Source organism: Convolutriloba macropyga, chromosome 13 (assembly GCF_964194025.1).
Source record: "Convolutriloba macropyga chromosome 13, txConMacr16.3, whole genome shotgun sequence".
Lineage (NCBI taxonomy): Eukaryota > Metazoa > Xenacoelomorpha > Acoela > Convolutidae > Convolutriloba > Convolutriloba macropyga.
The window spans coordinates 7,388,418-7,404,547 of NC_134480.1; the positions used below are offsets into that span (position 1 = coordinate 7,388,418).

The following is a 16,130-nucleotide window of genomic DNA, read 5'->3' on the forward strand; positions in this document are numbered from 1 at the left end:
AATTGCCAATTAAAACAGGCGATTAAACTTTCGGCTCTTTTCTGTTATTGCTTATTTAAATAGCCATTGCTGGAAAAAGCCGAGCAAGTGAATTTTATAATAAAAGAGCATCTGGACTTGCATGCGTGACTATTTAATATTATTACCGAACAATTTTCACTTTAAAAACAAAATTTTAATCTAGAGTTGAAAGGAATCGCAAACCCTTCTTTGGATTAAGTGGAACCCATTGTTTCTTCTCCCTAAGATATTTGGGCATAAAATAACTTACTAACGTCGGACGTTTTCGTGTTACTCGAGGTATTAATTCCTAAATTCTTATATTCTTTACATACATAAATTGCCATCTTTTTCACGCGGCTGAGTATCAACCTAAAATAAGTTCCATCCATGGCTTTAAATTGTTAACTTATTCTGATAAATTCGGACTTTACCACGTGGCATAATTTTTCAGCTTATAGCTCACACATCTTTTCACAATTTTGGATGCAGTTTCGCATTTTTTAGCCCAAACCACCATCTTCCGCGAAAATGGGTAGATTTTAAGCCCACATATAAGTAATGTTTTTTGTATAGATATGCACATATATATTTAGAAGGGTACCTGAGAAAAACTTCCTAATATCAGCAGAGCTCGCAGTAAGGGGCAATCCATGCAATCTGATAGTCACTCCCAAATTAGATCCACCGCCACCGCCACTACTTCCACTATTTCCACCTGGCAATCCACCGCCCATGCCAATAGATGACGCTGCCGCCACCATTCCACTTGGACCGACACTTGACGAGGCAGGCGCTCCGTGGTAGCCGGGAGGCATTCGCCCGGTTCCCCCCATTGCTCCCCCTCCCCTTCCCATGGAAACCGGCATACTGGGATTGTTGTTCATTTTATGCTGGCTTTGATGATGCATAATGTTTGCTTTCTCATCGGTTACACGCACAGCAATCAGGCGTTATGGCTACTATCTCTTTCGGTGACAGCAGATTCGAAGAGCGGAGAAATTGCTTTGTGTTTCAGTTGAGGCTTTCCAATTCTAGTCAATTAAACTGGACAATTAAGGGGTGTTATTTACAAACTTGTAAATAAATACAGTACAGCGCTGTCGTCGGTTCAAGCACTATTAATGTATCTAAAAGCAAATTTAATACCAATACGTCTTACTCTTAGTATATTAACAATAACAACAACAGACAGACAACAGGGACAGTGGTCTAGTGGTATGATTCTCGCTTAGGGTGCGAGAGGTCCCGGGTTCAATCCCCGGCTGTCCCCAAATTATTTTTCATTTACTATTTACTAATCAAAGAAGTTAAATTATATTTTCCTCAAACGCCGTTTCCTAATCATAGCTATAAATCAATATATAAGTTGATGGCAAAATGGCTATATTCAGTCACCGTTTTATCTTTTCCGGTACTTTATTCTCTATCGGCCCACTTGTTATAATGACCCGCAGTTACAAATGTGTTGCTATATAACGCTACTAAATAAAAGGATCTATTCTGTTTCGCCCCAGCCCATTCCCCCCCCCCCCCCCCCCAGTGTGTTTTACGCCCCCCAGTTACAAATTATATGTTGTTATAGAGCACGTTTCTATGTAAGAAAATAGCACGTGCGCCTGGGGGGGCGTAAAAAATATACGCCCTTAAGCTGGGGGGGGGGGGGGGGGGGGGCAAAACAGAATAGATGCTAAAAATATCACGTGCGACTGAGGTCACACAAGTTATAATAGGGGAGGGGGGATCAATCCTTTTCCCGTTATTGCCCTTGTCTTAAAGGAGTAGCCTCAGCACCACCCCCCCCCCCCCCCCCCCTTGTTGCTGGCCATATTGACTGCTAATTTGTAATCGGATAATTGAACGAAAAGATCAAAGAGCATTGGGTAAGTTGGTATTGGGTAAAATGGCATTGGGTAAATTGTCATGTAACCTATATAACGACACATAAAACGTAATGGGGGCATAAAAACAATGGGGGGGGGGGGGGCGACACCGAGTTGAATCGGGTAAAAAGTCATGTGCCTTTTAGTCATCTGTTGAAAGAGCTCTGATACCATTTCAGCCGATGAATTGTGACACTGCATAACTGATAATTTTACACCTTAATAATTATACGAAAGCCTTGCAGAAAAATAGTTTCATCTCTTTAAAGGCTACACAAGCTATTATCAAAGAAAATCGAGCAATTTTTTGACCCCAGGCGAACATGCTATTTTTTACATAGTAACGCCCTATATACAAACACGAAATTTGCAATCTTCTAGCCATAAAGGACAATGATGTCACTTCGTGTCAACAATATTTACGAGACACGAAATATATTAAGTTTTAAGAGCCAAGTGACCTTTTCTTTCGAATCTTTTCTGCTTCTATTTAGTAAGCACAAAGACCCATTCTAAGAAGCTACTGATCAGCATGGGAGTAACTTCCTTATTCATTGCTAACTTATAAGTGTTGAAGTTCCTCAATAAGAAAAATGAATCTAAAATATGATAACAATTCACACCATTTTTTTTTCTGAAACGCTAATAATTTGGCATTAATCCAAAACCACAGGGACACCAGCACGTTTTGTTAGAACTATTGAAATCAAGAAAGGTATGTCCCGTGTAATAAGTCGCCAAATGTAATTTTTGAAAATTCGCCAAATTCCGCGTCCATGCCTTAAATTATCAAAATGGACATACCTTCAAAAACGCTATGTTGAATACAGCTTTCTGATAAAGTATTTTTCCAAAAAAGTAATTAATAATCTTTGGTTTATAAATACATTAAAGTTACTTTTCTACTCTTGTCAAACTTAAATATTCATTACGCTAAAATATACTTCATTTTCATAAGCTATACTTCAATTGCATTAGTCAAAATCTGTCAAGCAGCCTATTGAAAAATCAAGTATTTTTATTTCCTAAGTTTGATAATTATTCTCCAATCAGACTCTATCTCGGAATACAAATAACTTTTGCATCAGTTGACCTCCAGCTAAATGCCAAAAATAAAGTAACACAACACGACCAATTTAACATAAGCATTGCTTATACCATTGAATTAGTTAAGACAAACGTTTGCCCAAACTTTTCTGAGATTTTTGTTATCAATAAGTTTTCGTCCACACTCTAGTGTGAGAATTAAAAACAGAACAAAAACAAATTGAGTTCTGACTGAAACACACAGAACAAGGGCACATTATGATCTCCTGTCACAGGGTTTTCACTTCATAGACTTCCAATTCCTATCGAGTTCCACAGACAAAAACGAAAGTGATTGACAATGCAATGTTATGAACAGCAGTCGAAACAAATCAATTTTATTGAAGCACTTCTCAGACCAGCCGTGACACAGTTTCGAAAGTTCTTCAGAGACAACATATAGAGACTTTCCCAACTTTCAGGTAAACTTAAACAGCCCGATTCCGAAATACTTCAAATATTCACTATAATTCCTCACCAAGAAAAAATGTTGACCTGTCTCCTACAAATTAGCACACCTGTCGTTGATTATGAATCCGCGCAACTTGCATATAGGGGAACCGGTCTTTTGGAGGAAGTGAGTTGAATGCACTGAGCTATTCCAATAGGTACAGCCGCCCGAATCTCTTTTTAGTTCAAGTCAATTACTACTTCAATTAAGTCAATTAGGTGTATCGAAGTTCAAGATGAGAACATTGAATTTCATGTTTATTCTGTAAAATTGAAAAGCAAGCGATCCGCAGCGCTTCAGCAAACACAATAATTATCATTTCTCTAACTGTGGACACTATTTACACCATTTTTAAGTATCGCAGAACGAAGTTGCCTAAAAAAGCCGCAAAACCTTACTGACGGCTTGACTGAAGACCTCACTTATTTTTTGTAGTTTGACTTAGTCTCGTTAATCAACGGTCCAATTGGCTTCCAAAAGAGGTTGAGGTGAAACTATTTAATGATTTCAGTTGATACCAATTGCTTCTATTACTTTTATTGATATACATGAATATTTGTCTTTAAATAATCAAGGGTTTTTGAAATTTTAAACCTGTTTTATTTTATTTCAGTTAACTTGTAGCTTAGTCTCATTAATGACAGTTGCTACACTGTTTATTTGTTTATTTCATTTTGTTTGAAATCTTGTTTATTCTATTTTGTTTTCTTGTCTTATTTTCATATACCTGACAAGTCCCATTGGCGTTGAAAGGAGACCCAGCCAGGAATATTTAACGTTTTCAGCGAAGACAACAATTGCTCCGACACAAAAGCAGAATTTTTGATTTTTATATATAGATATTCAATTTTGGCCGCAATTATTGTTGTTGTCTTATTTTATAGTTTATCTTGTCTCGTAGTCCCATTAATGGCAATTGTCATCAGACATCTAATGCGGCATCAATTATTTGTATGCTTGGCAAAGTTTATAACATTTCTTTAAAGTTTCCTATCTCTCCCTCATTTATAGACAATGAAAAAATCTGGAGACATCGGGTCGGAAAAATAAGGGACTGGAAATTACCGGGCCTCCTTGTTTGTTTTTAGCGCCACCTCCTATACTGCTGTTTCACTTAACGCTAGCTTCCTATTTCCTGCCTGACAACTTCTGAACTGCATAAAAGGTGCCAAATAACCTCATTTTCCAAACTTGCTTGCCAACTCCACAAACTTGTTTGCCATTTTTTCTTAGAAGAATATAAACAATTTTGGCGAAAACTTCACACTTACAACTCCTTTTTTGGTCAAAAAAGTATCCATTTTACTGCAAATTTTAAAATTTTCTGTGCTTTTTCCTAATTCTGTTCAGCAAAGATCGCTGTTTTCAAGTTTTTTGCAAGATTTTTCCAGGGGACTTTCACTATGGTACCAAAAAGCTATTTACAGCAGGCTTTCTACTCTCTAAGCATAATGTGTGCTCAGTAATCATAATTTGTGCTACGACGTCCAAAAGGGTAAGAAATTTTGAAGTTTTGAGAATTAATTCTCGTTCTAACCGCTAATTTCAATATTAGGCGCACAAAAAGCACTTTTACAAGCTGCCCGCTTTGAAGTCACGTTTCGGCCCCCAAATTTTGACGTTTTTATTATCAGGTGACGCATAATCATTCCAAGGTATAACAGATCCTCTTTAAGAAAAATTAACCAGCTTACAGAGAAAATCCAGATGGAAGTATGTCCTTTTTCCATATGAAGCTGTATATTCAGTCCCGCGTAAAAATTGTATTAATAAGAATTTTCAACATCAACGCAAAAACATTGTTAAATTGTCGGAGGAATGGCCAATTTGAACAGACAGATCTTCTCCGTAAGTACTTCTGGAATCACTTTGCAATTTTGAGGAGCTAAAATTCTATCCATTTTCAATCCATTTTATGAAATCAATAACAAACGTAAATCATGTTAGTACTGAAAATTCTTCTCAAAAACAGTGAATTTACCATGTAATATTGAATAATTTTATGCGTTTACTTTTGGCAATGTGTGAATAGCAAACCAATTTCAAGTAGTAACCCGACGCAATATTGGATTTCCACAGACAATACAAAAAAAACTCAATTTAAAATCACGATCGAGGACAAATCAGATTGGCTTATACCTCTTTCTCATGCTGTTGTACAACTTCCAGAAGTGCAGCCAGACCAAATCTCAAAAAATGAAAGAGTTTTCTCAAGAAATGCTGAAAACTGTTTTTCATTAAAAGCATGTATTATTATGCTCAAGAATCCCTTATCCTTAAGCAAACTGTTGTTCTTAGTGTTGCATCTCAGCGGTGCGAAATTACTAAAACATAGCAGGCAGATTGTCAGAAAATGGCCACAATAGCTTTGTAGATCTGCAGTCTCAAAAAACAGTAAAAGACAGACCAAAAAAATTCGTCTTTTCATTGAAGGCCGATATGTTATATCTTGATTAAAAATCTGTACAAGTTTTTGCTGCCTCTATTAGCTGCTCTCAAATAACCTTCATTTAGAGTGACACACACCCATTCGACCTTATCACTTTAAATTAAAGTAAACAAAAGTCAATTTAAGAGAGGAAGTCATTTTTGAGAGTGGGTTAAGTCACGAGTGACCGAAAACTTAATTACGCGATTGAACCAAAAACCTCGCTCCACTAAGGGTGAAAAATGACGTCACACACGCACTTCAGTTGAAATTGCATGAACGAATTAACAAAAAGCAGATTTGAAGTGATTGTGACGTCATATGGTCGTAACAAAAATCGCGACGAAATGAAAAAAAACCAAAAGAAGGCCAATAATAGCCCCAGCTATCGCTGTGTGGCTATTAAACACGAAAATGAACAAGGGATTATTTAATGTTTTCGGAGTTCAATGCTCTCAGATTGAGGAAAATATCCTGTTAACATAGAAAGTAGGAATGAGAGGCGCTGGAGTCATCAAACAGTCAGAATCTGAATCCAACTTAAAAATTGAGCATTTTGAAGCAGCGATTACGAAAAGAGACAAGATTTTAGGAAAATTTAGAAACACTCGAAATTTGGAGCAAAAATAACGCAAAAAGTCTGAAGAAAGTTGTTTGAAACTTTACACATTGCTTACTAAACGTTGAAACAGCTAGAAGCGTAATGACGCGTTACTACAAAACTGATTTTAGTTCAAAATTGTATTTACCTTGTTTTTTTAAAAAAATTCCCTGTACGTAGCTTTTTGGCACCATAGTGAATAAATTTCAGTTAGCTTGTTCGCTTTTGGTAGTCAGCACTAGCGATGTTTTCTGAAAAAAAAACAGTTTTGCTCAATTTTTTGGCTTCGATTAGCAAACAGTCCTCGCAAACGGTATCGGTTGCTTCTCACTCTGGCATCCCTGTGGTAGTCCGATTTACTGAATTGATGCCCAGTTGAATACACCGCTAAGATGCAAAACATCAGTTTCATGACTAATCAAATTTGACTAATCAAGTTATCAAAGTCAACAGAAACTAGAGCAAAACAAAGCCACGTTAGTCTAAAGTTTGAGATAGAACACTAAAGATTCTGAACGACTACGCGTATTGCATGATATTCTAAAAGCTGCAGCCAAACACTTCATTTTGATTGGTCGACAAATCTCCGTGGTTGAAATTCAGTTCTCACCAAGTTGCAACAGATTTTAAAATATCTATCATTGTATCACTTCATTCCCAGACATATTATGGCATATTCTGTGCCAATCCCATTGCGTCCTCTCCGAGTCACCAACCTCTGATTGCGAAAAAACCGACGAGTATACCTTATTTTCCTTACCTTCTTAACTGTTTCGTAAGCATTTTTCTTCAAAAAATTTGCGTCATTTAGGTGACAAACCCTTCAGCAAAAACTTTCTGCTAGAATCACCATTAGTTCATATCTGCTACAAACATATTTGGCACAATGGCGTCCTCGCAACGGCATTCTATAAATTTCACAAGCAATGGAGCTTGGAGAATCAGTCATGGAAAACAGCAACAAGAATGAGAGCTTTCTACTCCTTCGGATGACTTCTCGGAACCAATTGAGTCAAACTGGAACAGGCCACGATGAAATACCGATGATAACACAGTTTGCTTCGTAGCGATTGCAGCCGTATCTTATATTTTTTGTACGCTCATTTCACAGAAGAAAAATTCTGTGTTTAAAGATTTTAAAAAAGATGGAAAACAAGAAAACAAGGATCTGAAGACATGCTCAGGTGTTCAATTTATCTCCGAATTTGTTTTCTAAATTCGCTTATGTGTTAGATGTTTTCTCATGTCTTCCTTCTAATAGAAAATCGTAGTCTCTGATTCCGTTTTTTTTTTTCACGTTCAGAATAATATCAACCCCATTGGTCAATTCCATGCATTTTTCGATGGTAATGCAAATCCGAGGAGTGAAAACTTGCTGGTAAGACAATTTATTTCGAGTTTTTAATTACTGTAGAAAATTTCTATCATTATTCCAATTTCATTTGCCTTAAATCGGTTGTGCGTTAGGTTGAATTTATCCTTTTAATCCTATCAGGTTGTGCTTTTGTTAAATCAGTTTCTGAGGGAAATTTTAAACTCAGACCTCTGATTAACTTTAGTTTAAGTTAGCTGAAGTTTTAAATAAAGAAATGATTTATAAACTACTGAATGTTGATCATTTTATTTTATCATCAACTTCCGAGCTGTCAGTAAATGTAGTATAAAATGAACTATTATCACCAATGATTTTTTCGCCGTGAAGCAACTTTTTGGCGATTACCGTAAACCCTTTAAGGTTTAAAATATCAGATTGATTGAATTTGGCCAAGCAGCATGAAGAGTATAGCATAACTCAAACCAAGAAACCTTTATATCTTAAGTTAAATCTTAGCCAAAAAAAAAAGTTTTTCCATGACCTAAAGGCGTTTCTGTGACCATAATTTTCAAGTCCTAAAGCCCCTTTTTGGCTATTACTGCAGACTCTTTTAAATTTATTGAAAATAAATTGGATTGAGTTTTTCGAGCTTCGTGAAGAATGCTGCAAAAATTGTGTCCAAGAGAAACTTACAGCTCAGTCTAACTCCATTATAAATTTCTCATCAACTAAAGGTTTTCTTCAGTCTTCGCACAAAGTTTTGAAAACAAAACATAGCCGGCAGACTGCCGGAAAATAGCCGCCGTTGATACACTTGATACAAATAGGGATTGAAACAGAAAAAGAAGAGGCAAATTGACCAAATTCTTTTCTGCTTTTTTTAAGAGTCAAAAAGTGCAGTTTCACTTAGATTCTCAAACTATACTTAATTCAGCTTAAAAACTGAAAGCTAATAAGCTTAATACCAATGTCAGCTAGCAAAAACTAATGAACTTTGATAACCTAATTCTCAATGGCTTAATGACCGAGCTTTATGGATTTATCCAGTCTCTTTTCATTTTGATCTTTTGACTTTGACAGCATTCATCGCATTGCGTAATTCAATGCGGGAAATTACTTAAACTCCATTCAGTTGATACACTGAGTGAAGGAAGTCAGAAATCAAACGTGAAAATTGTCACTTATGAAAAACGTGATCAAAAAGTAAAGCGAATTCAAAAACAAATAGCAGGACGAGTCCTGACGTACAATTCAAAGAAATTTCATTGACTATTTAAAAACCAGACCTGGAACGGACTATGAGTGAATTGGAAAAACCATCTCCAAAAAATCGGATCAAAAATACTGATAAATCAATGTCCAAAAAACACTAGCGAGAAAGAGAAATTGGTTCAAACAAAAAACTAGGCCTAGTATGGACTAAGAATTTGAGAAAATCATAAAAATCCGATCCAAAAATCGAAAAACCAGTAAAAATCAAAGAGAAATTGCTGCATATGAACTAGAACCACTAGCGGGAAAGCGAATTTTCGTTCAAACGCCTTTTTCTCACTAATTTAAAATAAAAGTGAAAAAAATGTACGCCGCAAAACCACTCCAATTTGACTTCAAAATTTATGAAAATGTGTGAACAGATCTTAAAAGACAACGCCCCAGTACAATTCAAATTCGCGTGAGCGCTTAAATAATATCCGTCGCGAGGATGACGGCCGCTATTAAAATCTGCTTATTTTTTAAATTGTATCTCAACTCTTTATCGAGTTCAGTTTCTATAATCTTATTCAAAAGAATTTCTATATTCGTTCTGACAAGAACCTAATACCTTGTTAGTTACTGCGTTAAAATTCAAATTATTTCATTGACACCTGTAAAAAAAAATTGCTCTCGTACATTATTGATTGCTATGAATTATTGATCATCACTTTTGATATCACTGATCATCAGTTTTCATTTGAGATATCAGCGAAAAGGATTGGTTTGCAATCTGTGGTGTTACTGTTTATCAAAAATTATCTTTCAAATCGTTCTCAACAAGTAATTATAGATGTATTTCTGTTGATGTTATGCCACAAGGTTCGGTTTTTGGGCCTTTACTTTTTTTCTTGTTACATGCTGCCTGTAGATGATAAGCTGAATGAACTAAAAATTAACATTTCTACGCAGATGATACCGTTTTTTATTTTGTATTCGATTCGACCCTATGTCAATGGATGTTTGATGATATTTTGACTTCGATTGAATTTTGGTTCAGCAAGGCAAAATTTAAATTGAATGCGGATAAGAGTGAGTATATGATTATTCGGAAATTTAAAAGTGTTGAACATGATCTTTTACGTCTGCCAGAAGATGGTGACTACACTGAACAGGTAAAATTCTAGGCTGTTGTATTGATCGTCAACTTACTCTGCATCCCTCAGCTTTGTTCACCATCCGACCACGTCACCTTTGTTCCTTCGAATTCATTTTATTATCTCCATTAAGTGTGGTCAATTCAATACCAAGTTAAAACATCAGTTCTAATTGAGTTAATTGGACTTTTAGTTTTATCAGGTATTGACTACAGTAACTCGCTTTATCACGGTCTGCCACAGTTTTTGGTAGCAAAACTTCAAGGAATAATTAACTCGATTGTCACCTTCAACAACACCTCGTCGTACCTGAAGCAACTAAACTGGTCGCCAATTAGGCAACGCATTGGGTTGAAATCTTATTGTATGCGTATCGCTTCTTACATTAGCCTGGCAAACTCACACTATATTTATCGGAACGATTGAAACGAAACACGATGGTTACAAGGCCTCAATGTTTCCAATTTAATTGTTCCCAAATTTCGCTCTAAGTTTGAAAGACGTTCGCTCTCGCATGCCGTCGATGTTGAGTGGAATAAGATCTTTTGAGTTGGAACATATACCATCTACCATTTTATTCAGGCGAAAACTGACAACAGTTTTAATTTGCCGGCACTGTCGAGATTTCAAATGAAGCTTAAACCAATAATAATAATAACAATAATAATAATAATAATAACAATAATAAACATAGCTGGCAGATTGCCAGAAAATAGCCACAATAGATTCGTAGATCGGCAGTCTAAAAAAAAACAGTAAAAAAGACAGACCAAAAAAATCGTCTTGTCATTGAAGGCTGATCTGTTATATTTTGATTAAAAATCTGTAAAGTTATTGCTGCCTCTATTAGCTGGTCTCAAATAACCTTCATTTAGAGTGACACACCCATTTGACCTTATCTCTTTGAATTAAAGTAAATAAAAGTCAATTTCAAATTGAGAAAGTCATTTTTTAGAGTGAGGTAGGTCAAGTGTGACCAAAAATTGAATCACGCGAATGAACAAAAAAACTCGCTCCACTAAGAGAGAAAAATGACGTCACACACGCACTTCAGTTGAAATTGCATGAACGAATGAACAAAAAATCGCTGTGACGTCATATGGTCGTAACAAAAATCATGACGAAGAAATAAAAAAAAACCAAGAGAAGGCCAATAATAGCCCCAGCTATCGCTGTGCGGCTATTAATAATAACAATAATAATAATAATAATAATAATAATAATAATAATAATAATAATAATAATAATAAATAATAATAATAATATAATAATAATAATAATAATAATAATAATAATAATAATAATAACAATAATAACAATAATAACAATAATAATAATAACAATAATAATAATAAAAATAATAATAATAATTATAACAATAATAATAATAATAATAATAATAATAATAATAATAATAACAACAACAACAACAACAATAATAATATAATAATAATAAAATAATAATGAAGAATTGAAGTTTTCTTTGTTAAGGTTGTATCAACTGCTTAAAAAGATGTAGGTCACGTCAATAAGCCTTGATTTCAGAAATTGTAAACGTGATAGGTTAAAGATCGTACCATCTTTGACAACAGGTGATTATTACATTTTCATAGCTGAATCAAACTCAAAAACAAAAACTACTTTAAAGCAGATTCAACAAATGTTCTGATTTACCTCTAATTGTTTTATGGTTAGAAAAAGAGCAGTCCCTGATGTTCCATAACTTTGTTTAAGCGATCAAATATCAATTCTTCAACCGACAGCACAAATTTACGATACAGCAGAGCTCATCAAATTCTGTTGGAAAACTGCTTCCGGCTCAACAACGAATAAATTACAAATTTAAAAAAAAGTACGCTCAAAGTAATCACATATATTGATTGCCTAATCAAACTGCTTTAAAAAAATTCCTGTTTCACGCAGATGTGTTTCGCTGTGTTCATCGTCTGTTTTAACCTGTAGTTCAGGTTGCATAAATTTCGGTTATAAAAATCAAAAATCAAATTATAACTCCAGCAATCTTTTGAAGCTGTCAACTCTTATCTATCAAAAATATCAATATCGACAGCTAGTTCATAATTTTAAAACTAAAAGGCATCATGTTATTTTTTAATATTTCCCGGAGAGCATTAATCACTCTTGTTGGACGGGTTTTGTAGTCCCAACCATCGATCTTTGCTTATTAGCTAAAAAAATAAGATCACGCCAGGAGTTTAGTTACTCTAACAACTAACAAACCAATTTTTAAGCAATTTTTCAGTGGTAGGAGACTCCATTGAATTTTATTATCACTTTAAAGTCCAGACTTAGTAGCGGAAAAAGAGGTCAACTATAGCTTTAACTCCTGGATTTTTACAAAATATAATTAACTAATGAGAAACTAATGGGTGGTGTCTCAAAAACTTCCGATTTGAGCTAATTATTTCAGCGGAATTTTTTTAGCACCCTTTTAAGATTAACTTTTTCGATTCCAATTTACGAAAACAGTGCTTTCAGTATATGTCCCGGCAATTAACGAACTTTTGGTTGAAGAAAAAAATTACCAAATTAAGTAATTTTGTTTCGAAAAGATTACCAAAGTAGTTTCTATGAGATGAAGTCGAAGACATTTTATCAGGAATCCGGAAAAAAATTTTTTGATAGGTTGAAAAATCAATTATTTTGACTAAAAATATTTATCGGAGAACTAATTGAAGCAAAAAGATGCAATTTCAGCTATTTTACATTGTTATCTCTATAATTTTTGATGTCCTATTACGAATATTCTGAGCAGTTGTGCTAATGGTAATATTAGATTGCGTACCTTCTACCTAGAAGGCGTGTATATCTTCAAAAACTTGTATTGACCATTTCAAACATTATTACTTCCTCAAAATCTTTTGAGTGCCGGAGAGTTGAGTATAGCGCAAATGGCAGCGCTTGACACAATCCCATTCACTTCTACAATTTTCTAGAAAATGCATCCTTGAAGCAAAAGTATTCACTAATCTTTTATGACAAACGCACAAATGTGTCCATTTCGCAAATCTTTCGACCCTCATAAATAGTTTTTGTCCGATTTTTTTCTGAAAGAACGGCATCGGCATGTTGACTCTTCGAAATCATTGAAACCGAGAAATTTTGCTGATGAAAACTCAACGTTCTATACAATTATTTTATCTTCTACCAAATATAGAAATATTTTTGAAAAATTTCCATTGATTCCCTTAACAAGTTTAAATTTGATCTCACAAGTCACGAGGCGCTCAGTAGTTTGAATTTCAAGAACATTGCAGGCCAAAAAATGGGGAACTTCAACAATTTCAAAACAATTGTATGAAATTCAACATCTGAAATTTCCGATTTTTTTTTCTTATATTGCCATCATAAAGTGTAATTGCTATGCTATTCAAAAACTGGCTGTAGTTAATTCGCATATAAAATTTATATATCAGGTGGAATCTTGTATGAATCGTTTTTATGTTTTCATGTCTTTTTATCATTAAGAGACAAAAGAGCTAAAATACTCAGGACCTTGGTCGAGATAATGGTGGCAAAAAGTAGTACTTTAGAATGCGCACATTTCAGCTTGCGTAACAAGTAGTTGTTTTAGACTTCACGATGATGTTCCGAGTGACAACTCCGTTTTAAGTCCTCAGTTAGCATCGCAACTCAACCCTAATAAAGTGAGCTACAATAGCCAAGCCAAGCAAAGGCGAGGAATTCTTACAATACTCGAGGAATTTAAATCCATAAGGAGTTGGAGATCTGCATTTAAAAAATGCGACACTTTACTGAACTCTTCATAATAGTCAATCGAAGTTTGTTACTACTAAACCACTTCTATAACGTACTTAGTGTCAAATTGAAAACTTCCTGCAACTCCGTTTTATATGCAAAGCAAATCGGTACAATCTGCATGATATGAATAAAAAGCTATCTTGCGGCCGTTCAAAAAGGAGCTCTGATCGTAAAAAAAAACAGGTAAAAATGAGGGGGCTAAAACAAAACAGTGTGGTACCGCATTTTATTTTTTTTACTCCGAAGGCAACACATCTTTAAGCAATGCGTTCTGGAATTTACCAAAGATGCTCTAAAAAGAAGCAGAATTTTACGCTAACTTCAAGAAGAAGAATATAACGATCAATTGTAACAAGGAAAGCTGCTAAGTCACGTAAAAAAAAAAACGCTTCGCGGCTCTAAATTAACGTTCATTTGTAACTTTTATAAAGGTTGTTGCATTTGAATTTACAAATTCTACGAGCATGCTCTTCAATCTAACGTTTAATAACTTTCATTTAAGAACCCGAGGAAAAATCTGAAAATTTTACTGAAAATTTTCAGATTTTTTACTGAAAATTTTACGAGCACTGAAAATTTTACGAGCGGGGTCGGAATTCTGTCAAGCATTGACATACCCGTAGACAAAGCTAAAACTAGCTTCTTCATGTCGTTCAAGATAATTCGTTCCCCGTTTCTCTTGACAGCCATTCGACTGAATTGAAGCAATAAAAATTTCAGCTTTTGATGAGCAATTCGTTATCATTGGAAATCTGATCTCGAAACTGTTACCTCTAGTGAGCAGCAGCTTTATTTGAAACGGTTATACTTGTTGGTTCCCTGGAATAGAGAATGGTTTAAAAGGCTGTTTGTCCAGCGCCAGGATAGTTTTTAAACAGCGCCTACATAATTTTAATATATTTTCCCAATTTTCTTTTTCCACAATCAATTTCCTTCACAATCAATTTCCTAGTCTTTAAGTCCCAAACAGTTTTCTTCATTTATATTAACATCAAATTCATTTTTTCAGAGCTTTTCCTTAAGATACATCCAACACTGCAACTATGAAATCACGAGCAATGTTAGATTTTAAACCAATCTTAGACATTTTTCCGTTTTCAAAAGTTTTCTTTCGGTACTTACAACGTAATTTCTCGATGTCGATCAGAGAACTTAAAGGCAGTTTTATAGCGTAGGCAATCTACGATATCGAACCTCTTCAACCTTTTGTAAATGCACTTTACTATTAGCAGTTGGTAAATTGTTTTTAAACAATTGTAGATAACTTAAGATCTTCAAAGTAAGAAATTCGGTAACCCGGAAGATGAACTCGACAGATACAATCGAAACTCGTTTTATTTTTTCTTAGATCACTATTATATCTAAAAAAAATCTTTCCATTATTATTACGTCGTTGGCTTTGCTAGACTCGTCGATGCAATTTAGATTCCAGGAATGGACGTTGCAACTAATATCTGCATCTTAGCCGTGTTCGAGGCAAACCGAAAAGGATCCGCTAAAAATAGAAGGAATTGCAGCTTACCGCTTTAATTTGTTGACGTCCGTCTAGAAAGATAATCAGTCAAATCAAATCTGAAAAATATCCGATTATAAGCCCATATTTGAACAGGTTGTGCTATCACTTTTGCTGCCAATGACGAATATAAAACGAATGGGCTCTAATAGACCATTCTCACATATTGGGCTCTTTCAAACCGCGATCATACCTACTTTTAATGCATAATAAAACTTTTTTATAACCAAATAACAGCTTATTAGAAAATGGGATCTTTTCCGTTTGTGCCCACCCCCCCCCCCCCCCCACCAGTACGTTATGCGCCCCAAGCTACAAAGCACGTGCCATTACATAGCAATTAATTATGTAAAAATATGGCACATGCTTCTGGGGGTGCATATAAAAAGCACCCACTCAGCTGGGGGCACAAACGGAAAAGATCCAGAAAATGGTAACATGAAATTGCGGTTCTAATGAACAATTCTGAAACAGTTTCTCTCGATTTTTAAATGCATCTAGACGAAAACATTGAAAGCTTCTAAGCCAAGGATATACCATTTTTCAATTTTCTGATCCATCTAATGGACGAGCAGTGACCCCCCCCCCCCCCCCCACTAAGCTAAGAACCATCAGAGCAACCAATGAACAGTGCACCCCCACTATGAAACATCACAACAGCTTGATTAAATTAAAATTAGTCAGCTCGAATTCTGCAACAAAGGTAGGATTTTTCCCGTTGGTGC

The 16,130-nt window shown here is 35.1% G+C and overlaps 1 protein-coding gene and 1 non-coding gene across 4 annotated transcripts in view; one reads left to right on the forward strand and one right to left on the reverse strand.

The window, feature by feature from the left end:
* The window catches only part of LOC142351944 (uncharacterized), a 28,472-nt gene extending 12,988 nt beyond the window's left edge, over positions 1-15,484 (reverse strand). The window contains exons 1-2 of one of the 3 annotated variants that reach the window (XM_075404220.1): positions 15,415-15,484; positions 605-1,130 (exon numbers count right to left, since the gene is read on the reverse strand). In XM_075404220.1, the coding sequence (XP_075260335.1) occupies positions 605-911 (307 nt within the window). In that variant the 5' untranslated portion in view covers positions 912-1,130; positions 15,415-15,484. The remainder of the gene's footprint in view (positions 1-604; positions 1,131-15,414) is intronic. The other 2 variants (XM_075404221.1, XM_075404222.1) reach the window with 2 other exon arrangements.
* On the forward strand, positions 1,202-1,273 carry Trnap-agg (transfer RNA proline (anticodon AGG)). The gene has a single exon. It is a non-coding gene; the product is annotated as a tRNA-Pro (tRNA).
* Positions 15,485-16,130: the final 646 nt, after the last annotated feature.